General features: G+C 38.3%; 1 protein-coding gene across 3 annotated transcripts in view; it reads right to left on the bottom strand.

The window, feature by feature from the left end:
- Positions 1–11,767: 11,767 nt before the first annotated feature.
- The window catches only part of STEAP4 (STEAP4 metalloreductase), a 29,399-nt gene continuing 15,124 nt past the window's right edge, over positions 11,768–26,042 (bottom strand). For all 3 annotated transcript variants that reach the window (XM_068211597.1, XM_068211608.1, XM_068211617.1), the window contains exons 2-5: positions 16,713–17,168; positions 14,798–15,325; positions 14,059–14,223; positions 11,768–13,056 (exon numbers count right to left, since the gene is read on the bottom strand). In XM_068211597.1, the coding sequence (XP_068067698.1) occupies positions 12,787–13,056; positions 14,059–14,223; positions 14,798–15,325; positions 16,713–17,168 (1,419 nt within the window). In that variant the 3' untranslated portion in view covers positions 11,768–12,786. The remainder of the gene's footprint in view (positions 13,057–14,058; positions 14,224–14,797; positions 15,326–16,712; positions 17,169–26,042) is intronic.

Here is a 26,042-nt window from a genome sequence, read left to right as displayed (position 1 = left end):
AATGAACTGTGTATAAAGGATTGAAGCACAGAACAAGTTCAGCAATAAGGCGTCTGATTCTTTCTGTACAACAGTTTTTGCAATCCTGTGTGTCAGCATATATGGTCTCATATAAATCAGAATATTTATTATGCTACTTTACCTTCTGAAAGGCTAGGATTCTGCTGTACCAGCTGGATTGTAAGCAAAGGCTTGTAAAACTCTCAGGTGCAGATGGAAAGGAGTTGCTGTGAAGCCTTATTCCTCTGAAGCAGTGCCATGGGTATCCAGCTACAAAAGGGATATTCCTGACGATTTAGGCATTATGCTCTGCAACACCACCACTGGTGATAGGTGAGAAATGAGCTCATAGCTGGTTAGTTAGCGGTGGTTCAGGGACAGTACTTCTGGGCACAGAAACAGTGTACAGAGCATAGAAATGTTGCTTCAGGTGTCTGAATTCTACGATTGTCACCCATTAGGTGCCAATCTGATGTCCATTAGAGCTCTCATTCTTAGCTCCAAAATTTTTTGAGAACCTAGGCAGATGGCGTTTATTTTCTCCATGTCTAGTGCTTGAACTGAGTTGACACCAGTGCAGTACAACCAGAATTCATTTTTGTTTGCTGATCCATAATTTCCATAATCAGTGAGACTGGCCAAATTACTGGGGGAATGTCTTGGGCTGGTTTGCATGTGACTCGTAGTAGAAGGGACACGGAAATAAACAACTCCAGGAAAATAAAGTTTAGGTTTTATTGACTCATTTTTAAGTGTCCCACTACCACCTATGATGGAGTTTTTAGCATTTGGGGGATTCCCAAGTTTCAGCATAATGGAAGTGAAAGAAAGGTGTGTCACACTCTGTGGAGAAAAGTCACTTTCCTAATCATGATGTCTCAATGCTTATTTTGGTTAATGCTTCTGTTGTAGCATGGGGTGTGTGTGAAAATGCCTCAAATATTGCAACACATATCCCCAAGTGGCCAACATGGGATGTGTTTTCAATTCCTGTTAGTCAGACCTGAGTACACTCTGAAGCAATACCAGTGAACACAAAACTTCTTGATCCACCTCTGACTTTTGTAAATATTTTTTCCTTACCTGTATAGTCTCTGGCTGTTTTCTCTGTTCCTTGTATTAGCTTCTTTGCTCCTTTTGTTCAATTTCTTGAAACCTATTATCTCAGGTGGTAGAGCATGGTGCTAATAGCGCTAGGGTCATGAATTCAATCCCTGTACGGGCCATTCACTTAAGAGTTGGAATTGATGGTCCTTGTGGGTCCCTTTCAACTCAGAATGTTCTGTGATCTGTGAGGTTTTATGAGCTGCTAAAAAGGAATAAGCCTATTGCTGTCCCAAAAAGAGCCCACTAGATGTCACACTGCTACTTCTAATTCAGGCACATCAGCTCTTGCTTGTTGGCTGTCTAACCTATACCTGTTTTTAACAATATCCAAATATAAGTTCTGCCAGAGGTAGAAACACAACTCACCTAGACAGGCCTCTGGTACCAGCTGTGGGAGCAGCTCCTTGGGTCCCAGCACTCCTCTCTAGTAGGAGCTGTAGTATTCCTGAGCCTGAAGAAATTTGTGCCAAAAGTCCCTTTGAAAATGTCTAAGAGTGGTTCAGCACTTTATATATAGGTTTTTCTATTGGAAAAAAATTAACACGTATGCATGCATGTATGTTTGAGAATCAATTCTGAAGATTATGGATAATATTTAAATGTTTGAGTATGAGAGGTCTAAATAACTAGATTGGTTGGGAAGTGTAATTTCTAAAATTAGCTGCAAATCTGCCACTGAAAGGATTCCAGTTGGCCATATTTTATTTGAACTGTATCACAGAGAACATTTCTTCTCCCTTTCTTGAGGGTAACAATCTTTTTGTCTGCCTAGAAAGAGTGAGCATGATGTACAAATAAGGTCATAATTAGTAAAGTCAAGTCAGAAATCATTAGCCAGTTATGCATAATAATGTATCAAAACATAATAATATTTAATTCAGAACATGGTACCATGGCTGTTAGGAGAGCTGATGATGTAGTTTTTTCTTACTTCTTGTTTGTAGGATGTCTGGTACAGTTTTTTTTTTTGTTGTCATATTGATGCTTCTTTCTTGCTCAGTACTTTTGCAGCTGGATTCTTTCATACATTGTTAATATGTACATTATAGCTGATTATTCCTTATTCTTTCAGTAAAATGATTAGAATTTTCATGAAGAAAATGAAAGGTTCTACATCATCTCTTAGTAAGAACATCCACAAATGTTTGTAAAATCACGCACAGGACTTATGGAAAAACTAGGGGGTAAATAGGCCAGGCAGGCTTTCAGTCGTTGTACTCTGTGCTCCAAAATGTTTAGGGCTTTCCAGTTGGCATTTTTATATAATTGACTTGTCCCTGGAATCTTTGCAGATGCTAATAATCAATTGGTAGTTTCCATTTGTGTTGTGTATGCTTAACCTGTTACAGCCAGGAATGAATTGGCATTGAACTGTCTAAGAGCACTCTGCAAGTTGACAGAAAAGCTTTCTGATTTCATTTGAAATTTATTTAAACAAAAGTTAGAACAGTTTGTTGGTGGCAGTAAACATAAAAACAAGGCTATGAATTTTGGAGTTGCTCTCAAATGTGGCAGGCCAGTCTGTTTAAGCACAGTCATCTCCACATTCTTCTGGATTAGAGCTTTTATATAACTCTGAGGATGTTCCCATCCTCTTCTCTTTCTGATTTCATCCACAGGTTTTGTGTCTTTGTTCATTTTTGAGATGGTTTTCATCAACTTTTGTATTGGCTAATAGCTAATAATGTCTTTCCAATAGTTTAGCTTAAGCACAATACCTCCACATCTAACACTTCAAAGCATTTGCAGGCTTCCACACACGTATTTCAAATACACACTTAACAAATTGGCCACAACTCCTGTTCTCATCATGTTTTGGCATGGAGGCTAACAAAACATTGAAGACATTTTTAGGGAGAAAAGCCCTAAAAGACATGGTCTGAAAAAGCTACAGATATGCTCAGGGCAGAGCCACAGTTGTTTTGACATGTAAAATGGTTTTATGATAGCTCATGATCACCATTATCTTGGACTTAAGGGGCCCCAGTTATTCACTGGTAGTGGGCACAGTGAATTATACTTGCAGAGTCCTATTTTGCACAGGAGTCAGACTTGTGAAGGTCTCTGCTGAAAACCTAGCTGGGATCAGAGGTCACAGATATCTATCTTCATGCTCATTGAAGTGGCCAGGCTTGTTTTATCTGAGCAATAAATAAGTCTGCTTGCTCTGGAGGTTTGTGAGTGCCAGCAGAGAAGGGTGGAAAATAAGTATGGATTAAGTGCTTTATTTTGTTTCCCTCATGGACTCTATTAATAAAACCAGTCAGAAAAAATTATCTGCAAACACTGCCCTTTCCTCTCTGGAACATAACATGGAGGCATGTTAAGGGCTGTCATTATCCTGACTGAAAGATCTGGTTTTAAAAGTTGTCTTCACTGTAGATATTCATTAGGTATAAGTGTTTTGCACCAGAGAGAGGTGCTTGATTTTCTTCTGCTGCAATAGCTAGAGCTGAGGGTTTCAGGAGTGGTCAGATGCTTCTAGTTCTCTCTGCCTTTGAACAGTACCTCTTTACCTCCTTGTAGACAAAGCTGTTTTTTTTTTCCTGTGTCTTTTCATTTATTTAATTTGTAAAATCTTTAGGTTGTACTTCTATAATTTAACTAGTTACAGCATGAATATTCAGCAGAAGTAATCTTGTTTAAGCCTTTATTAAGTCCAAGGTTGGGATTTATGGCACATTCCCAGAGTACATTAGCACTGCACCTAGTTCTAGCACTATGATGCTTTCTTAGCTTGCTCCTTCAGTTGTGTGTAAGAGACTGAATGGAATTAGTCTATTTTATTTCGAATGTTTTCGAAAAACTTAACAACCCTGCTTAGGAAGTTGTTGCTATTGTATTTTCTGCTAAATTTATTTTTATTGTTTTTCCTGGCACATCTCTGACAAAACAGTGTTTGGACTGATCACTGAAATTTCTCTCCAGATAGCTAAGGGGAAAATCCATGGCTCTTTATTTACACATACTCTGTGCTTGTGCTAGAGTGACCTACTTAAGAAAGTCTTCACTTACCTTTTTCTCTCATAACTGTGTGGAGAAAGAAAGAGAAGATGAAACAACATGATTGGTTTTTCAATTGTCTGTTCTTATAAAATCTCAGACAGATAAACAAAAGGTATGCAGGTGGTAGCATTCACCCAGTCCTTCCCCTGTTTAGAAGAATAAACAAGGATTTTGCAGTGCAGTATATATAACCTTCTGCATTACACAGGCAATTAACATTTAATCTAATGCTGGTGTCCCTATGCTAAACTCAGTGATTTAAGCTTGACTAAAGCATCCGTGCTTGACTTTATGTTTGCAAGACTGAATGCACCTATACTAAAAAATAGTCACCTGACCAACAAGGATAATTATTTTCACTGGTTTTGTCTTCAAGGCACATCCAGAAGGTTTTTATCTCATTTGAATAGTTTTAACTCTAAGCTTTTTTGTTGTCTCCTTCTCGTGTTGGGATAATGATATTTGGTATTGATGTTTTGTCTCTTAAATGGTTCTAAGACTTCTCCTAACCCAAGCATTTACAGCTTATTAGTCTTTATGCTATTTTCTTTAGAAAGAGAAGTTGTAATTGAGCCATATATTTCCTTATGTGCATTCTTTGAAAGTAAATGCAGCAACACCAGATGTCAAATACCTAAACTTGTAAAGAAATGAACAAGTTTCTTTACTCTCAGCCTCTAGGTAGAGTGATTTAAGTAGAATTTCACCTTTAAACCTAGTCAAAGCTGCCTAAGTACACTTGTGGTTTTATCTGAAGCTTATATGATACTCTCTGTATGCTTTTCTCACACCCGGTGCTCTGTTAAACAATCCCAGAGATGCATATATTTGTACAGATTATGGTTTTTTCTGCTGTCTCATAGAAGAGACAAACTGCTTTTTCTTGCTTTTCCAGTTACTGGATTATGACATATTGCATTCAACTCTATTTTTTTTTAATGAATAAATTAAATTACTATAATCTGTGGACGTAAGAAATTTTTCCACATTCTTACTCCAACATTTTGATGTTAATGGAGATCGTTCCAGAGAGTTCATTGTCCCTTTCACAGTGTGAAACAGTATGCAGCCACTGCTCCCTGAAGCAGAGGAGTTCTCTTATCTATGCATCTGAAAATCCCAAAACCATGATAGATCTTTGTCCTGCCCTCTTTTTCCTACTCCCTTAGCATTTTTGAGCAAGGTTCATAACCCTTTCTAGTAGGTCCTCTGTGAATGGTTTTCAGCTTGTTCTTTCCAGGCTACCTCTCCTTGGGCTGGAATTGTAACAAGTCTTTGTTCCTCTACAATCACCTTCTGGAGAGCTGGATTCAATGGGGTTGTGGCTGAAAATGCACCCTCCATTGAATGGCTTCCATCTGTTTCTGTCCTCATTGTGGATTTCCAGGGTAGTATGGTTTGCACATTTCTTCAGCAGTGATTTTATGTTTGTTGAGACTTGTTATGTGTAATGGTGGGTCTGCAACTAATTCCTGAGACACTCCCTAGGAACCTGCTTATGTGGTAGCTGTTCTTCATGTAAATTTAACTGAGTGGGTTACAAAAACTGTAAACCTGCAGGTAATATCTTTGCTGTTTTCACACTGTTATTAACAAATATTTATTAGGATCTGGGATTTTTTTGGTGAAATTATGGTAAGGTTTGAGGTTATTCACATTGACAGTTAATATTTTAATTTTTTACATTACTAGGTTAAAAAAAATTAATTGGAAATACATTGAATCTTTCTCTTTCAGCACCATGAGGTTTCAGCATGTGTTTGAATTTCCACATATGCAAAAGGAGCACTAGAATTTTTGTTTCTCCACATATATATATATATATATATATATATATATATATATGTATGTATGTATGTATGCATAAATCACACTTTTCTTCTTACATCTGGGCTTCTTCTCTGGAGTAATATATGTCACCATTCTGGACACTTCAGATAAATCTTGGGAATCATAAATTATGTTTACTGAATACTACAGTTAAAAAAAATCCAGGCTATGTATTGACGTGAGGGTAATCAGCTGTCAAAATAATTTGCCAGAAGTTGTGGTGAGCTCTCTAACGTTTAAATCAAGTTCAGCAGTTCCTTCAGAATATCTTTAATGCAGCCTGTTTTAATGCATTACTTGCCAGCAATAACAAATGGTGGCTAGGATAAAACTGCATGTTGTCAGGAAGCTTAAACTTTACAGTGATCTGTATTACTGTTGGAAAATTTGTAGCGGGTCTGTGAACCAAAAAATATGACAACTCCTGATAATTCAGAAAGGAATTAATTTAGGCAGTGTCTACAGCATGTGTTCTGCAGGAAGAGAGAATAGCTAATCACAAGGTTGCCTTCTGGCTTTCTAATCTGTAAAGCTCCTCATAATTAAAGAACTATCCTTAGCTTCAGGAAATCCAATTCCTCTCCTTGCCTCTGACTTCCTGCGTGGAGTTGTATGAGTCACTGACACAGGGATCATTAAAGAAACTTGGAATATGTCTGTGAAGACAGTAAGTGTGAATTTAAGTGTCAGCTTTTTTTGTAAAAGACAGGGAAGACAGCTTTGCCAGGAAACAGGGGTGTTTGAAGAAGAGCTAGAAGTTATTCAGTTGTATTCAGTGATACTTGGGTATTTGGTATTGTTCCAAGTTAGGCCCTTTATCCTTCCCAGACTTCTGTAACTGGACAGAAGGCATCCCTCAGGCAAGATTGGGTATCCTAAATTCTTGGGTTTATTTATCTCAACAATGCTTGGCAGGCTTGCCAGTAAGAACAGACTGGACTTTCTGAAATGTGACTTGAGGTTTAACCTTTAGACCAATCCAATTAAAGATGGGATTTGGTTTCCAGTTTTTACTTATGGGATTGGAAAACAGAAGCTACTAGAAAAACAAACGAACTATAATTCTGTATATGTTTAACATAATTCCCTGTAATTACTTCTACACCCATCGCCTCTGATTGCCTGGGCTGGTTCTAAATGACAGTGACACTGCATCTGTCCTGTCCCAGTGCTCCCAGAGCTCTGGGTCATCACTAGACCAGTGGGGAGAGGAAAGGACTGCCCTTCCAGTCACCTCTTCAGGTCCTGCTCACCCTGCCCAGCTCTCACATGTCTTCTTCACCAAGTAGTGTAGGATTTCTTTTAGTTCCAGTTTTCATGCCATGTGAATGATTTACTCTTTCTTCAGTGAGATTCTGTGTTTGATTTTGCTTCTTTAACTATAAAATGAAGATGATGGTGTCTTGCATTGCAACAGAGCAGTCCATTACCTGTCCTCAGCCTGTAGAGTTGGGCTATGGCATATTTTCTTGCTTTTTTTACTCCAAGGAAAGAGTTCTTCCAACTATATTTAATGCCCAGACATGCAAGCCCTGTGCCGCAGTGAGCGATGTGGTGTGGAGTGGCAGCTACCTTTCAAATAGTTGTTGTAAAGAATTAGGAAATATGCATATTTGTACCTGTTTGGACTGGGAAAAGAAGGCTATGGTGGGATCCTAAAGGGTAGCTTGAACTCCAGGGCAGCCAAGATCAAATTCTTCATTTATTTATTTACAAAGTACTGAAATAATTGGTAATTTGATTTATAATTGCAATCAAAAATGTGTGATGCTTTCTGCCATGGAGCCAGTAGAAAAGAAGAAAACCAGCTTTTTCTTCCTTGTCCTTCTTTCCTTCTCTCTCTCTCATTCATTCTAATAGCTTTTAAATTTTGTTCCATATACTTTTCTCCAGTATGTTTCTTTTGATGCCAACACTCTGTCATAGATAATGTACCCCAAAGATGCCTTTTTTGGGATATTCTAGTTTGGTCTAGTGGTGTTCAACCACTTGTGTCCTGTAATGGTTAGCATATTACAATAACTTTTTTTTTTCCCATTTTGATTTATATATTTTCTGAAGGGTCTTAAAGAGACGTTTATAAAGACTACATTTTCCCATCTCCCATAAAACTGGAGCAAAAATTTAATGGATAGCTGGGAAACTAGGAAAGGCCTTTGCTCTATTACTACTACTGTTGCTACTATATTGAGTCTACTGACTGCAGTTAAGCTATTCCTAGTTAAATCTGAGCACATGTGGAGAGAAGCACAGTGAAGGGATTGTATCTCAAATAACAAGCAAATCTGGATGTGGAAGCAAAAAGAGAGACAGGAATAGAGCATGTTTGTGAAGACATAGGAACAAAATTTACCACATCTATCTTGCAGCATTTGGAGATGTTAGCTAAGTTTCATGCAGTTCTCTGAGGTCTGTGCTTGTCCCATAAAGATTCTGTAGTGTATTTTTCTTGTAGCACAGAGGTTGCTTATAAGAAAGGAATATGTAGGGGTCTAGTCTTGTCAGAGCCAGTATTTATGTCAGGTCTGGGTTCCCAGAATCAAGAACATTAAGGCAATGTGCAAGAATAAGAGATGTGTAGTTTTCCACAATGATAGATAAAAATTATATCTTGAGGAATGTCAGCTTCCTCAAGGGAGAAAATCATTCATGTTAGTCAGGAATTACTGATACAAATGGAGATCCACAACAAAAATCTGTATAATGCAGATGGAAAAAAATAGTCTTTGTAGGAGAGAAAAGCTTCCAAATTGTGGGAGAGAGATCATATTTAGGCTATTACTGGCACACTTAATGCTTATTAAATATGCTAATCATGACAAGGACGAACAGGCAAACATGGGTTACATAGCTACTGTGAGTGTTCACAATATTCACTAGTTCTTGATTTGGGCCTGTGAATCCAACATGCTCAACAGCATTTGAAACAAAAGATGCTCTTGCAAAATCTTGTGTCTGGTAGGAGTTAACAAGAGTGAGGCTGCAAAAGCCTGACATACAGGAATAAAGGGGCTTTTATAGGGTGGGTCACAAAGTGTCATGTCTTGGAGTGAAAGGTGACTGTTAGATAAAGAAGAGAAATCTGACAGAAGGCTGTGCTGCAGAGCAAAAATAAGTTGAAGATCTCAGGACTTCAGTGCACAGTGTGGTGGAACTGAAGGGAATTGCTCAGATCTCCATGGTTCAGGATCCAGCAGTATCTGTGGTGTCAGCTGCATCCCCTGGGGCCAGTGTGTGTCTGACATCCCATTCTGTTTCAAGGAACTCTAATTAATTAAAATACTTTATTTTCACTAAAAAGTATATTTTTTTGGTTAAAATAGATATTCCCCAGGTATAACAAAAAGGCAAAGAGTTAAATTAACCCTATAATGAAGTATGTAGAGGTCTACCTACACTATGCTGTCTATCCCACTGTGCTGTAGTGCATCAGAATAAAACTTTCTTATATAATGAATCCCAAACTTAGTTGTTACTGTGACAATATCCATGTGACTATTTATTTTAAATGCTATAATTTGTATTTTCTAAGTGTTGACTCTGATTTAGAAGTAGATCTAAGAATCAATGCTTTATTCAATGCTATAATCAATGCAGGAGTTCTTAGAATGGCATTATGTACATATGCACATAAAAGCTTTTCTTGGCTTTTGGGAACCATATGGAAAACATCCTTTCCAAAATTCCTTTCATGATCCTTCTGATGTCCTTTTTCACCAGGCTTTGTCAGTACATAAAGGGAAAGAAAAATTAGAATCAGCCATGAGTAATGCATACAAGCTACCAACAAGTTTCCTGGCACTGGCTATTGTTTTCAAAATACTACCACTGAATACTTTCACTACCAGTATGATTACTGAATTTGTTTTCTCTACCATGTTCAGGAAGTAAATTTGTAAATCAAATCCTCCTCAGCTGCCATAGTACATGAAGATATGAAGAGGACATGAAATCCCTCACTCAGATGAGTGATGAAGATTTGACCTATTACCTACTGAAGTCAACAAAGCACCTGCTGCTGAGTTCAGATGCAAGGGCTCTGGATCTGCTCCTGAGAGCTTCTGTACACCCCCCTTGCAGCCAACAGCATCACCTCCTCGGTTTGTACACAGACAATACTGGCACTTTATCCTTGGAGTGAACAGCAAATTGCAAATTGTACCCAGCTGCTTTGCATTTCCAGTACATCTTGGTCTGTTTTCCTTTGACAAAACGTGATATCCATCCCCAAAGAAGCTCCTTTGTCTTGCCTGCAGAAGGACAGTCCTGTGGGTGTTTGAGACTATGGATTAGCTGTGAGTGAGTGTACAAAGCAGCATACAGTCTGGCCATGTTAACTTTGTGCTAGTTCCCCATCAGGGTAAAGGAGACTTGTTTTGGCCTCTTTTAACACAAGGCCCTCAGAAAACCAAAGGAGCTTGTTTGCTTGGAGGAAAAGATGCAGAGCACTTGCACTGTTTGTATTTCATAAAGCACAGCTTTTAATGGGACTTGCCATGGCTGTCAGAGTTTAAACTCTAACCCACAGGCTCAGCTGTGAGAGAGGGAGGGCAGGTTTTAAATCTGTACTGGGAGAGAGGCAGAAACCCTGAGAATAAATCCTTTATAAAGTAATATCAAAACCCAGTATGTGTCAGTGCTTTGGAACTCTTGCTACTGGTAATAACACAAATCTGGAGTACCTGTCACTGAGACTAGAATCTACCACCAAAATGGCAAATCTAGAGGATATTCCCTCAGACTGCTGCTACTTATTTTCCTGCTTGTGTATCCCTTTGTGCAAACACAATCTCTCTCTCTCTCTCTTGTCCTGTCTTGTTTTCCTCCTGTCTTTCTGCTGCTTCCATCTCCCCTCCAGGGAGCTGTAAGGAGGTGTTACTGGCATCCTCACAACAGTGTTGCACTTTGGCCTGTTGAGCCTATACCTGATACCTTCTGCAATAAATGATTCTGTGGAAAATCATTGAAGGAAACTTGAAGTGTAGTACTACTCCATCATGGCACAGGTCAAGAAAAACTTCTGTAAAGCCTTACATCAACATACGCATATGAGTTTAGGACAAGTGTGACATATGCACCAGTACTGGTTAGTTAGAGTACTTGGTGCCAGAATTCTTTCTAAGAAATTTGGCTCCATCAGTTGCTAATATCCCAGACTACTCTACCATTCTTTTGGGCATAAAGAACAGATTATGGGACAGAGGATGACATGAGGAGAGGGTTTATTGCCCAGAATTAAAAAAGACTCCATTATTATGAAATGTTTTCAGAACTGTTGTTCAGACAGTTTTTTATTTTGTTGTTTTGATTTAGCTGTTTTTATTTAGTTATTTTGAGTTTTTAAAAATTTATTTTATTTTTTTAAAAGCTGCTTGATAGTGCTAGTTTGAAAGCAGAGCTAGCTACACTAGGTAGCATGCTTATACTTTCATGTGTGTGGGTGTTCTTTGTATGGAGAACAGCAGAGAGGTAAAAAAACAGTAAGCAATTTTCTTCCTACAAAATCAGCTTTTTTTTTTTCCTTTTCTTTATTCTCCAATTCAAAGGAGACTGTTGGATCTTCTGTTCGCAATTTAACAGGACGTCACCATCCCAGCTGGAAACTGTGTTTCCCCAACATTCTCAGCCTACTTGGATGACAAAGCAAAGATCTGCTTATGTGATCATCCAAAAAGCAAACAAAGATGGAGGAAGACAAGTCCAGGCTGAAGACAAGATCCCGTTTTATTATTTGTTCCAAGGCTTCCCAACACCTTTGTGCAACTGAGCACACCAGCAGCTGTGTCTTAGCAGAACAGGTTCCCAAAATGATAACAGAGCTCAATGTGTAAAAAAAATCTTTATTGTTTTTAAAACATGCGTATTTTCATAGAATTTCTGTAATATCACATCCAATTATTTATTTTTTGAAAAATCAACAGTATTATCTTCATGAGATATGACTATGACATATAACCCCTCAAAAAAAAAGGATTTCCCTTCAGTTTCTTCTCTTACAACTCAATGCTTACACAAAAAATTCACAGATCATTTTTTGCCTGTGCTTTAAAAGCTGAGGCTTGTAAGCCCTTGTCACATCTCTGCCATTTTTATCTCTACTCCTTCCCCTTGCCCCTGAATTTCTGGTAGAGCAAAGCAAAGATTCTGGTAGAATACAAGCAAAGATTCAGCAGCCCTTGACCCACGCACTTTGAACACCAGGGTTCCTGTACACAAACCAAACAAATCTTACTCAACTATCTCTAAGGCATCAACATAGCTGTCTCCTTGGATCGGATATTAGTGGAGGATAAACAGTGCTGGGGGGCAAAGCTCTGTTCCTTAGCTAGCATCCATCATACACCTGTTCTGTTGGTGCTGGTGGCTTCTGGGGTTAGAAACAGGGAAATGTGTGGAAACTCATGCAGGTGTGCATATGGATCTCTGTGGATATATGTAGGTGCATGTAGAGCTGAGTCCTGATGGGCAGGATAAGAAAGAGGAGGAAACTGTCTAGCACCAAAGGTTTCTGTGGTTCTGCTCAGCTCTGGAGGAGTACAGGACAACAGAAGAGGGACATGGAACACCACCTACTTCTCACGTACCCTTCTTAGGATGGAGGGTAAATAGGCAAGGGGAAATAAACAAAGTGAAAGAGCGGGTCTGCACCTGTGTGAAAGCATGCCTGGGGTGCAGAAACTCAGTGTCCTCATTTGTATTTAAAGCTCGTCATTGGGGTGGCTTTGTTTATGCAGAGCCTGGCCAAGTTTTCACTTTTCCTCTCCCTTTCCAGATAGAGTAGGCTTAAGGCTTCATTTTGATATGCCCTCATGATATTTTTTTTAATAATACAGTGTAGTCTAATTATACAGCAGACTTGTTGATAATGTAATTTGACTGTTCTGAGTATTTGGGATTTCTCTCCCAGCCCTGCCGAATTTGTGTGAGAGGTTTGTCTACACAAGGAAATATCAGCAGAAATTTGACAACCAGTACAGCACATGGAATAATGAGGGAGAGGATATAGATGTCTGGAAGATACCACTTGTACGCTGATGGGCTCAGGAACCATTTTCCACCATAAACCAGCGTGTGTGCAGTGCACAAAATCAGTGACAGATATCCCAGTTTGGACTAAAGGAGAAGGAAGGAAAAAAGAAGGAAATAAAAGGAGGTTAAATCAGTAAATTAAGCCAGAACAAATGCAAATTTAAGGACACAGTAAGATTTGTGGCATGTGCCAACTTGGGGACTGGTGAAATGAAACTATATAGCATAAAGGCTCTTATTAGTTTTTTAAAAATCAATTAAAATGGTTATAGATTAAATAGTATGGTTTTTTCTCTATCAATAACACACATTTTCCTAGCTCACATGTACTGCCTAGTGGCTGTCATATTTGTGAAAAAGCAGAGAAAATGCTGACATTCAGTGGAGAAAATCAAGATTTTTTATGCTCTAGTGCTAATCCATCCAGAAGTAGCATACTGTGCAAGTTTTTTGCCTTGATAAAACATTCATTGATAGTAATTTCCCCTTCTCTTGCCTCCCCTCCCCTCCAGCCCAGCTCCTGCAGAGGCATGGCAGCTTGCACTAAACTTCCTCCAAATGGAGAGCTGAGATTATAGTGTTACCAAGGGCAGCCTGTTTATAGTCACAGCAGTTTTTACAGTCTGCAGAAATTGCAAATTTTCTTTAGATGCTTGGCATTGAGAAGATTTGAGTTATAAAGGAATTTTCAGATCCATTTTAACTGAATTATCTTGTGAACCAAAAAAATTAACCCAATAAAATGTCTAAATTATTTTGTGACTTCGTACAATTATGGAATTTGATGTCAAAGTCAGCTTTCTGTTTTTCCTTTAGGAGCTCACATCTTCCCAGCTTTCTCTTGTTAATGCAGTAAACCCAGTAATCCCAGTTGTACCATAAGCAGCCATCAGAGCAATTGTGGATTTTTACAGCTGTATGGCCATGTAGATGTTTTTTTCACTGTGTGATGGTGGATAAGGCGCAGATCACATTTGAAGATAATAATGGAGGAAAGCCACAAGTCTCTAGTATACCTGCCCATGGGCACTGTTGATAAGAGAAGGAGGATTTTTTAGAAGAAGGTGTTTTTAGAGATGGTCTTACCTGAACAAATCGAAATTCTCTCCAGTTGACATTGTTGCTGACTGAAGGCAAGGAAGTTATTCCCAGAAGAACAAATAAAAAAAATCCTAAAATTCCCAAAGCCAAGTAAGAGTCACTAAGCCAGGCATTAGTGTGGTCGAGTGGTTCTGTTTTATTGTTCAGTACCTGAAGAAAAGAAGACCAGGTGTATTTTAGTGATAGCAGTTTTAGCTCCAATAAGGAGAAAAAGTTTCCTTACAGGTAAGTAGGAGATAAATGTTATACATTAACTCTGTGATCATCAGAGATTTACTTTTAATGCCTGCTCAAAAATCAGGAGAGGAATTATATTACATATAGGTTCCATGTAACTGTAATAGAGGTACATATTTTACTGTTCTGTGGACTTGTTGAAGAGAGATATGCGATCCTTTGTTAACTAAGATCAGAAAGTCATAGTATATTGTATTCTTGAAGGTATATGAAGAAATAGTGTTTACATTTTCCCTGATTATTTTATGAATATTTCAACTATCTAGGAGGAAGATGGAGGCCAGAAATCCCCTCAGCTCATCATAGTATCAACAAAATGTAGATATATCAATATCTAAAAGATACAAAAGCTAGGAATATTACTCTATTTTAAATAACATTGGATTTTAAAGAACATGTCCAAATGTATTTCTGAAGCTCCAGGTAGTTGGTATTATTTTAACAGGGCCAGAAGAAAGGAAGACTTAGAGCAGGGAACAAACCTTACCTGGGAGATGATTCTTTTGCTGGTTCTCCAACTTACAAAGGCACGCAATGGAGTAACAAGAGTGAACACAACATGCAGGGAAGCAAATGCCAAGGCTATTAGACCAAGCTGTTTCCTACACAGCATCCATTTGTCCAGCCAGTCTGGAAAACGGCGGTACTTGGTACCTCTGTATAACTGAATAATTGCAGCAAATATACCAGGCAGATACACCAAGGCAAGAAGGATGAGTGCCATTACAGGGCAGACCCGATTTGGAATGGTAATTGCAATAAAAAATGAAAAGTTATTGTTTTCATAAATATAAGTGTAAATTATATCAAGAGCCACACAGTAGAAGAAGAAGAATGCAGTTAAGCCAAGGGACAAAAAGATGGGAAACTTCCACATTGGAAAGAGTTGCAGAGGGTAATTTTCTATTTCCTGAGCAGCCAAGAGGGATCCCTTGTCTAGTGGAGTGAGACCCAGTGCACGAACAATATTCATGACCATTTGTTTAGCTTCCACATCATCTCCACAGACAAATACCTGCAGACAAAAACAATCAGAAGTTTATTTTTTACAGATTTTTGTGATTTGCTCTACTGCCATCCTGCCTGGATATATATATATGGACAGTAAGCACAAGCTGCCTAGGCTGCTTCTTTTCTGACTTGGCTAACTGCTGATCTTAATTAATATAGGCAAAAAAGTACCCTATAGATACTTTTGGAAAACAAGACAAAGAACTTTGAATATGATTCTTTACTTTAGGGAAGAATATAGTCTCAAGTGGCAACATTTTATATCTGAAAAGAACCATGTATAACAGGCTTAGTATATGGCTTCGAGTAGAAGACTTGACATACTTTTCTGAAGATCTGCAAGTAGTTTGTAAGCACAAGATTTTATAGGGCTAAATTGAAGCAAAATTTTCAATAGCAGTAAGTAAGAGCAAAATTTTCAGTTGCTGCTATAGTGGTCCATAAATACTCCAGGGAAGTGAGGACAGAGATCTTTAAAACATGATTTGCCTGTCACAAAAGTAAATATTAGTTCTTTCCTCGTCTAATAAAATAGTGATGAAATCATTTTTTCTGTGAGTGTGTAAGACAATAGTCCTTTTGGAACTGGGAGAAAAGGGGCAATTTCTGTTCTTGTTCAAATGGTGAATGTTTATAGAACCTAGACTTGGAAGCCCTTGGGTCTCTAGCCAAAACCATTTATCTGTCAGCAGAGAGCAAAGTTAGCAATGGTTTGAGTAGCTGGATGATTTCATGTGTTATACAAGAGCACTGTCCTTTGAAGTGACAGAAAACAGAACATAATAAACATAATAAATTATTTGCCTTCAAGTAATCTGCTGCGTTGCTTCCTATGGCCAGCTCTGTGCCTGCTGGCCTGTGGTTGAGGAGCTGGTTAAAGCAGTTTGCACACACTGATGTTGTGTTAAATTTAGATGACGATGATTTAAAAAACTTTAGTAATTGATTCACCTTTCAGCATACTTCTTTTGCCTCTTTTGCCAATACTCATTGCCCTATCACATCCCTTGCCTCCCTTGTTTTGCTTTCTTCATTTTATTCTTGCTGTGAAAATTCCTCCTATCTCATTTCTGTTTAACTTTACAACTCTGATGACCAAATGACTCCTGATTTTTTGTCTCTCTTGTAGCTCTGCTGTCTTTCTTCTCTTGCTTCTCTAGTGTCTGTAAACACCTTTCTGAGTTGAGGCAGGCTATTTATATTCCCTGTCATGCCATATTAAAAATCCTAAGTAAATTTTAGCTCACATTTAGTTTGAAATGAGAGATTATAGTGAAAATACCATCTCAACTCTGCCAAATTCCACTATCCCAGGTGTGTTGTGCATAGCTGAAAAGAAGCCATGTGGTGTGAAACTCTGTGACAGAGGAAATCCCCGTGCTCAGCCTTACCTGCCGGCTTGCATCCAGCGTGCCTGACTGCAAAGCCCAGGCTGACACGGTGTTAAAGGCTTTCACAACCTTACTGCCAGGCAGCAGCTGAGCCAGGTGCTCTGCGTTCGATTCAGGATACTGGTTTAATTTCAAGTTGTTGCTTATGTCCACCAAGACTTTTCCACGGAGAACCTCTGCTAGCGGTGTAAGAAAGTTGTAGTGCTGCCTCTGGATTGCTATGATGATGATGGCAGCTTTCTGCGCTGCCTCTGCGTGGCCCATCACCTCTGCACCCTTGGGAATCAGGTTGGATATCTGGGTGCTTCGGCTTCCATACACCACTGGGTAGCCAGACTGAATCATCTTATGCCCCAGAGCTCGTCCAAAATCTCCAGTTCCAAATATGCACACTGTCTCTCTTTTGTTAGAAGTGTTAGGAGCCAAAGCAATCATGTTGGAAGATTTTTTATTCATCTGTTAAAGAAAAACCAAGTAATTGGAACAAACTAAGCAAAATGTCAATCTCTTGAAAATAAAAGGTTTGTATTCACTCTGGGTGTACAAAATAGACATCTTAGCCTCTCCTTGTCCCTTATTATGATTCTTGCTCACTCTTCTGAATACACACTCTCAGAAGATTTATGTAGAAATTTTAAAAAAACATTCTGAATATTCAGTCCTCCATGTCTTACAGCACTCTCTTTTCCATCCATTTTATGGTTTTTAACATCCAGCTGAACTGTTTCAGTTTTCCTCTCTCAAAGAGAAAATAGGAGGAAAAACCACAGGAGAACAGAGAGCAAGGGTAGCACACTTTTCAGAGCTATTGCTGCTTATTTATGCTATAGAAAAGCATTGATGAGGAGTCTGTTCCTAATCAGATTAGAACCTGGGAGGTCTTTTTCAAAATACTTTATGAAGGGTTATTATAAAAGGTAGCTATAAACCAATCTGTTCTCAGTATTTCCTTAATGCAACTAGTCAGTGCCAGTTTGTTTTATTATCGTTCAATTTCCTGAAGAATGTTCCATGAAGCATTTGGACAGTGGACTTGAATATTTCATGTTGAAAATATATTTTTGATATTTATATATTACACATAGTAAAATTCTCTTTGAGGTTTTATCTCTCTTCCTTTATCACTGTACCTGGCAACTTCAAAGTCTTTAATGTATTATCCATGCAATAGCAGTGTGTTCACTCTGTACTTGCAGAGTGAGACCCATGATACAAACACAGAATCAAAAAGGTCTGTTCCATAGGTCTTGCAGTAGGTCCACACGCTGTTGTCCCTTAACAAAAGGTGGACTCAGAGCAGAGCATCTAAGACATCTAACAGGAGACCCTGGTCTCAGGGTCTGTCCATCAAACAGACCTGTCTGACCCATCTCTTGGACTGTCCCTCAATTTGGTACTTAAAGCATCAATTTAATTTGCAGGAGCCTCAGTTCAATTCATTTGCTGCCTCATATCTAACTGTCCTAATTAGAGCTGTGGGACCAACAGGTATTACATTTTGCAGGTGAAACTGTAAAGAAAAGGTGAAATTGTAAAGAAAAGAAATGCATGAAATATTTAGCTAGAACCAAAACAACTTTTTTGCTCTTGTTGTTTATGACCCTTTGCTTACATTCTTCTGTGAAGCACCATTCAGAATGCGGCAATTATACATACTGCCTTTTAAACCACTGAGATGACGTTCTTCACTTTCTTTTGTATTTTTCTCTAGTCAGAACAGTTTTTTCTTTTTAAAAATCTGACATGATTTTAAATTATTTGACCCAAAACTTGCATTTGTTTGGTGAATAAAAAAACCACACGTCAGCTTCCCCCTACCTGCCATGACTTAGGGATAAGAGCTGTGAGTCAAGGATACAAACAGCTGTGGCCTACGCTGTAGGGCGCAAGCTTTGCTAGCAAGATAGACACATAAATTCTTATTCTGAGAATCACATGTGACAATCTTGGACTACTTCTGTATGTAGCTATGTAACCCTCAGCTGGTATGAGTGCCTGCCCAGCTGCATTCTTGCACTGAGCTGTGGGAGCCCTGGTTTAGAGAGGTGCCAAGGCAGCTGCTTCTGGTCATTAGGGAAGGTGAAGATTCAGGCAGAGAAGGGCTGAGCACCTGTGTGCTGGAGGATCTGTGTGGAGGCTTTGCAGTGCAGCACAAGGGGTTAACCCTGGCTCTCTGCAGCTGGGTTCCATGTACTTTGACAAGTAGTACACTGAGCATGAAAATAGATCCTCAAAGGGACCCATCTGAATGTGTCTTGCATATTTGTGTGCTCTGACACATGCATAAAGTTACAAGGTCCTTTGACATATTTGAAAATCATTCTCTGAGGCCTTTTATTAATGTCCCACGAGGTTCTAATGTGACTAAAGCTATGAAATTCCTTTCTGGGGATAGTCTATATTTCAAAAAGAACAGAAAGGCTGCTTGTGTAATATTAATAAATGGTCCAACTCAGTACCTAATGAGACTCAACTCTCTTTCCTTAATTTTAGTTTTTAGCAAAGCAGTCTCCTATCTAAAATAAAAAAGTAAAACTTATTTGTAACATGCAATCATCCAGTTGAAAACTTCTGTGTCTGTCCTCAAGAAATCCCCAAGTTATTGCTGAGTCAGCTGTGCAATTCATTCTCTTCTCCAGACTAAGGATGGAAAAAAACAAAACTCGGACAGATGATATCAGGTATTATATTTGGTAGATAGTAGAGTTCTCTTTTGTTTGGGCTTATAAACATATTTAACATAGAAATGGATCCACCAGCAAGAAATAAGTCTATAACGTACTTTTAAAGTACTTCCATTGTTCACTTATGCTGAACACCTCATTTACTAGTAAACCCTGAGCTTGTTTTGCTAGAGAAGAAAAAAAGAGGGAGATGAAAAGAAAAAATAATGGAAGTAATTGTTTTTTTTCCCAAAATATGATTTTTTGAAGTGCTATCTAAAATGTAAAGGGAGTGTAAAAGGCATAGAAAGATGGAGAGTTAATGTTTTCTTTAACACTTGTGGTCTAATAGAGCTTAATACTGTTTTTAATGAGAGAGAAAACTTGCTAGAATAAATTGAGAAGAATTCACCTTTTCATTGTAAGATATAATAAGGATGGCCATAGCTGATATGAAAGCACAAATTATATATTAGGAATAAACTATTCACCAATTAAAAAATGGATTGTATTGTAAAACTGATAGTGCATCTGTTATTTCTGAAAATCACATGTAAGACAAAGCAAGTTTACTTTTAAATTCCAGGTCTTCTGGACCATGCCTTCTTCTAAAAAAAATATAGTAAATAAGTTAATTTTCTCAATAGAATCCTTCTCTTTCTTGCTTTTGACATGTCTTTGTGTCAGCTGGCTCTAACTGAACCAAAAGAAGGTTGTGGGCTTGGCAGTGATTGTCTGGAGGTTAATTCAGGCAGTAGGATACCAGCATATAGAGAGTGAAAAGGCACATCCTGGCACTGCTGCCTGTGTTTGAAGAAAATGAAGCATCTCATGGCAACTGTGTTGTAAAGCCAAAAGAAAGAAATTGGACTCACAGATTCATGAGAGCAGTAACTGGAATCTAAGAAGATAGTAATTTTCTATAGAATGAGGTGTTTTATTGTGGTGTATCAGCATGTGATGGGAAGCAGAAATATATCACAAGGGACACAAGGTTTTTTTGGTAACTGGGAGCTCAGCCCAAAGGCTGACACTGGGCTGTCACTCAGCAGCCAGTGGCAGTGGAGCTCTGCTCCATGCCCATGGGTTATGCTGGGTGCTCTCAAAGCACCAGAGGAAAGCAGAGATACCAGCAAAGAAACATGCAGTAATCATTATCTGTCCTTTTACATATGTAGCTGTAGATTATCTGAGAAAAAGCCATAGGGATTTGTATGCATACATAATATTTTTCCTTATATCCATCCCCATAACATTAGAGCACTAGTAACGCCTTTTGTTATTTGAAAGATGATCTATGTGAACTCCTCAAATGATTGGCTGTGCCTTTCTCTTGTGCATTGTTGTTGCATTCTTCTACACTGAGTTACCCTATTTTAAGGAAAATCGTGGTAATCTCTGCGTTTTCTTGGTCAGTAAAGATAAAAGGAGATGCTGAAAAAAAGAAGTCACCTGCAACAGTCATTTTCCCCCATTGCATAAACACCAAGGGGAAGTGAACAATGGGGAAGGGGAAGGCACAATGTTTAGTTAAGTAGTTATATGCAAATACTTGATTATGTAGGAAATTAAATTAAAACAGGTAGATTGCTTTGCACATGGGAAAAAAGGAGAGATAGTCTAGTAGAAGCAACACCACAGATGAAGTACAATGCCAAAAGTGGAAAAGTGGAGATGGGATGGAAAATGGAAATATCAGATAGATGTAACATGAAATGCAGATGGAAGATCATTGGAATGATTAAAAAGTTAGAAAGACAAGATGAAAGGAGCAGGAAATAGTAATTTTACTATTTACATTTTTAAGAGGAACAAAAAAACTTGCTCTGGTTGTGGTCTTAAGAGGTCATTTCTACAGCAGAATGAACTGTATTTAAACCAAGTCTGACAGATGCTTGTCTCACTTCTTTGTGAGACCTTCCTGTGGTGTGGATGCTGAAGCTCCTTGCTTACTGCTTTCTCAGCCATTTTATTAGGCAAATTTTTGTATGAGCAATCTGTATTGCCTCCCCCACAGTAGACACAGCTGTCAAAGGTGTCGGTTTATCTCCCTTCTCTTTGCAGCAGCCTTTGTTGGACATGAAAGCTGTTACCATTTTACCCTTTTCTTCTAGAAATAAAACAGTCCCACATCTTTCCTGCAACTTGTGTTTCTGAGAGTGATGATCTTTCTCATGTCTTTCTTCTGATGTTTCTAGGCTAAACTGCTCCAACTGTTAATTAAAAGTGTGGTGCTGACTGCAGCACTCTCACAGAGATAGCAGATAGAAAAGGATTGCTTTAGTTGCCTCACAGTCCACATGTAATCCTGCTGTCACATTTGTCTCACTCACAGCACAGACAATTCAATAGTCCCATTAAGGTGATGAGTGCTTTAACAAGGGGTGTGTGGCAACAGGGACCAAGATGTGGAGCACAACCCCTGGTGCTGAGCTCATGATTTGCACACCATCCACGTGTCAGATTTCCACCTTGGACTAACTTTAGTCTAGCACTGCAGCCTGCGTGCCCACTAGCAGTTGAATGCATTTGGGTTCACCTAAAACATGTCTTCTGGTTCACATTTTGTGGTAAGGAATCTAGTTTCCTAGGTTCCAAGATAACTCTGTAGTGTAAAGCAAAGCTTGAAAGTGATGATCTGCTTCTACATCTGAGCAGAACTGAAATACCAATGCAAATGCATCCTCTTACACCCAATCCTTTAATTATACTTCTCCCACGCCACTTCTTTGTCCTTGATTTCTGTAGTGTTTTCAGAGCTGTATCATGCACTTGTCCCTGTTGAATAGTACCATATTTTTTTCAAACTGTAACTTCAATTTGTCAAGACCATTCTGATTTCCAGGCTGTCCTGTAACTTGCTTGCAGCCCTTTTCAACTTTGTCAGATTGTCAGCTTTAATAAGTAGAGTGTCTATTCTGGCATTGATGACATTTAATGAAAGGAATAGGAGTTTTGCCAGGAGAAACCCCCTGTATATCTGCAGAAGATGCAGTCTTCTATTTTGACAATGGTTAACTGAAAGATTGAAAAATGTTTCTTTTGCTTGTTCCACAGAACCCTGCCTTGTATTAGTTTAATCTAAACTGCATTTTTGTAGTTTGCTTTTGACATTTTTTCTAACATTTACCATACTAAAAAAATTGCTCATGTCAAGTTGTGTCACTTCTGTGATTCACAAGGCCTGTTATCCTTTTATAAGAAATAATGGGGTTGGTTTGGAATGACTTATTCTTGATTAATCCATGTGCCTATCATCTCTTTCTTTCTTATTTTCTATTTGCTTCCTCTATTTGTTTGAGAATTGTATTTAAATGGTTTATTTAAAAGGGCCATAATTCTGCACCTCCTCTTTTGTCTTACATTTAAAAATAGCTGTTATTACCTTTCCAGTCTTTCAAAACTTTACCTCTTCCACATAATTCTTAAAGGCAGTATTTACAACCGTGGAAATGCTTCAGTTATCACCTAAATGGTGTGAGATGAATTCCATCAGCCTCGCTGATGTCAGGTCATTTAACTTACATAAGCATGGCCTAATCTCATTCCTCTATCATTTAGCAAGTATTTCCAGCTCTTCACTACTGATGTAAACCCTTTTGTCATGGTTGACCCTTCCAGTGAACAAAAGCAAAATAGCCATTACACAGCTGGCTTTCTTGGAGTCATTAGTCAATAGTTTCCCTCAGCTGAGTGGTGGATCAATGCTCTCCTTGATTTTTCTTTAACAGTTTATGCTTTTACAAGAAACCTTTTCTTATTCTATATGTACCTTACTAATTATATTTCTTTTTGTGCTGTGGCTTTTCAAATCATACCAGCATATTGACACAATTCTATGCTTGTCCATAGATTTTGGTTTATGTGTGTTATTTGAATTTGAAGTTTTGAAGAACTGACAGCTCCAGCCACATGGCTCTCTTATGGCAGTCCTTGCACTGCATTGCAATCTTTATGTCTCTGCTTTTAACAGTTTCTTTAAGCAGATGCCAATCTCCTGGCCTCATTTTCTTCTCAAATTGTACTTCCCATGTAACATCACCTTCTCACCTTCAGGATCTAGTGTACTCTGCTTGTTATTCTGCTTGGAGAGCAAATCCATTTTTGAGCACTTAATGTTTCTTTGTTGTCTGTGGTTGCTCCAAGCTGTGACAGCTCTGTATTTCCCCCTCTTTTTCCACAATCTTTTATTTGGATTATATTATTTTATCTCTTGATTCAGGGCAAAATTTTAGAAGACAAAAGGACTATAAGAAAAGAAAAGGCCAAAGAAATTTGACCTGTTGCCATGTAAAAGAAAGGTTTATAAGTAGGTTATAGTAGGTCATGGTGTTGTCTACTGTAGGAATTAGTCCCCCGATTTACAACACTGGTCCATTTATGTTTCTCTCTCTTTTTTTTTTTTTTTTAAGCTCATTGTGAGAATCTTAATTCCAAAGGTGGACATAAGGACTATACACACAACAAATATTGTGTGATTTTAACTGTAAAAATGATGGGTCAAGGCCTTATTTTTGTGTAAACTAATTATTTTTACTGATATTTCCATGTAAATAGCAGCAAGGATTCTGTTACTCTGTGCAAATAATAGAGAGTATTGGGGATGGAATGGCCTTTCAGGATCAGCTTGCCATTGCTCTAGTAAAGCATTCTGGAGGCAAATGAAAGTTCTGACTTAATACATCTTGCTCATTATATAGCATGCTGAGTGTAGATTCATATGTGTGAATTCATACATGGTTATGCAGAATTCATGACAGCAGTATTGAGTGCATATTCCAGTGATTCTTTGTAGTAGACTTTGGATATAAAATCTGTTTTCTAGGTTCACCTGTCCAGGAAAACCTTGTTTATTCATATTTAAAAAGGGTTAGTCTTCTATAATGATGGAGAGACACTTAGATTGACAGTTGGGAGCTTATTAAATGGAGTCCATTGCACAGATGAACTCCAACAGTCCCTTGCTACATGGAGAAGTTAATTCTTTGCTCGGGTTCCCTAACCTGCAATGTTTAACTCTGCTTGAACAGTAGTGAACCTGGGGCATCTGGGACAAGTGGGGTTCTGACTGTGCTCTCATTTTAAGCCACCAACGTGACTTCTTACATCACTCCATAACCACACTGCTCTTTTAACATGGAGGATTTAGATGTTTCTGGGCTTTTTTTTTTTTTTTTTTTTTTTTTTTTTGGCATCTGTATCTCTTTTTTTCATTACAGCAAAGATGAGCTGAGCTTTCTCACACAGCATCCACATAGATAAGTCCTCAAGCCTCTCTGCTAGAGGCTTTTTTCAGTCAAAGTTCTGTATCTCTCTAGTCAGGAAACACCTGGAAGCATGCAGTTCCTTACATGGATTCAGGATGTATGCCATATGCCAAACTATGCTTACCTAGTTTGAACCACTCAGGCAGGGCTGAGCACATGACAGCTCATTTCAATAACAGAGGTTCAGAGCATTCTCTTCCAAAACATTTAAAGAAGAGGTTCCCACCACCACTACAGAGAGTATGTCCTGTATATACTCTCTGGTTGGACCTGATGTAATTATTTATTTCAATTTTGCTGGGCTGCTGTGAGCTGATCTTGCATTGCCATTTAATGTTGAAATGGTGAAAATAAAGCCTTGTCTCATGTCCTGCAGACCTTCCTCATGCCTCTTTGAACAGACCAAACAGGTTCAGTCAGTTTTGCTTCCTAATGCCTCCTCGTACCCCTAATCCCTCCCTACCTGACAAACATACATCCTTCTCAGTCATGGTTGAGCACTCCTGATAAACACGGTGCTTTGACACCATCCCAACGGCATGTACTTATGCTGGCGGCAACAAAGAGCACTGCCTATGACCAAAGGCAGTGGACATAGCCAGGATTATTTTTTAATTTATTTCATTTTTTTAGTATCAGACCTTTGTTTCTCATTGTTTCCTTTAAATTCTACGTACCCCTGGGTGGGCATGGTGAACTTGAAACAAATAACTAAATGGGTACATATGTTTATTTGGATTTATACTTTTTTCTCTGATAATTCTTAGTTTTCCATACTGTTAAGTTCTCCAAAGTTAAACTTTATTTCTCAAATAGAGGTAATTCTCATTATTGTCTTAAATGTTTATTGCAAGTACTGGCAAGCAGAAGTCATCCCCCAACTGCAGGGTTTTTGGTTTTTTTTTGTAAATAAGACTCCTGCTTTGTCTTGTAATTTATGATCAAAAGGTGTATATTAGATAAAAATGTCCTAATACAGTAAAACTACACATAGTAGCCCATTAAATATAGTACAAAAAGAGAGTAATTATTACTTTATTTCTTGCATGAGTGGTACTTCATATTTGGAATACTTTATGAAATATTTCACACATGCTTAATATACAGTAATCCTGTTGTAATGTGGAAAACAGGTGAAATGAGATTTAGAAATTCTCCTCAGAAAGACAGGTACACTACTCTGAGACAATCCCATTTACTTAAAATTTCATTTTACTACTCCTACAGAGAGAGAAAGAAGACACTCTATAACAAATACTCTTTCTTACAAGATGACATCTGTGGAACCAAATCTGCCCTAAAATACAAATTGCGTTTTCTGTTTTTTGATATGCCTAAAACTAAAAGGCATATAGCTAAACAACTGTCCCATGATTAATCCAGTACTTAAATGCATCAAA

The sequence above is a fragment of the Anomalospiza imberbis genome, chromosome 1 (assembly GCF_031753505.1).
Source record: "Anomalospiza imberbis isolate Cuckoo-Finch-1a 21T00152 chromosome 1, ASM3175350v1, whole genome shotgun sequence".
In the NCBI taxonomy this organism is placed as follows: domain Eukaryota; kingdom Metazoa; phylum Chordata; class Aves; order Passeriformes; family Viduidae; genus Anomalospiza; species Anomalospiza imberbis.
Note: the sequence above shows the minus strand (reverse complement) of the source record. Positions and strands in the feature narration are given on the sequence as shown.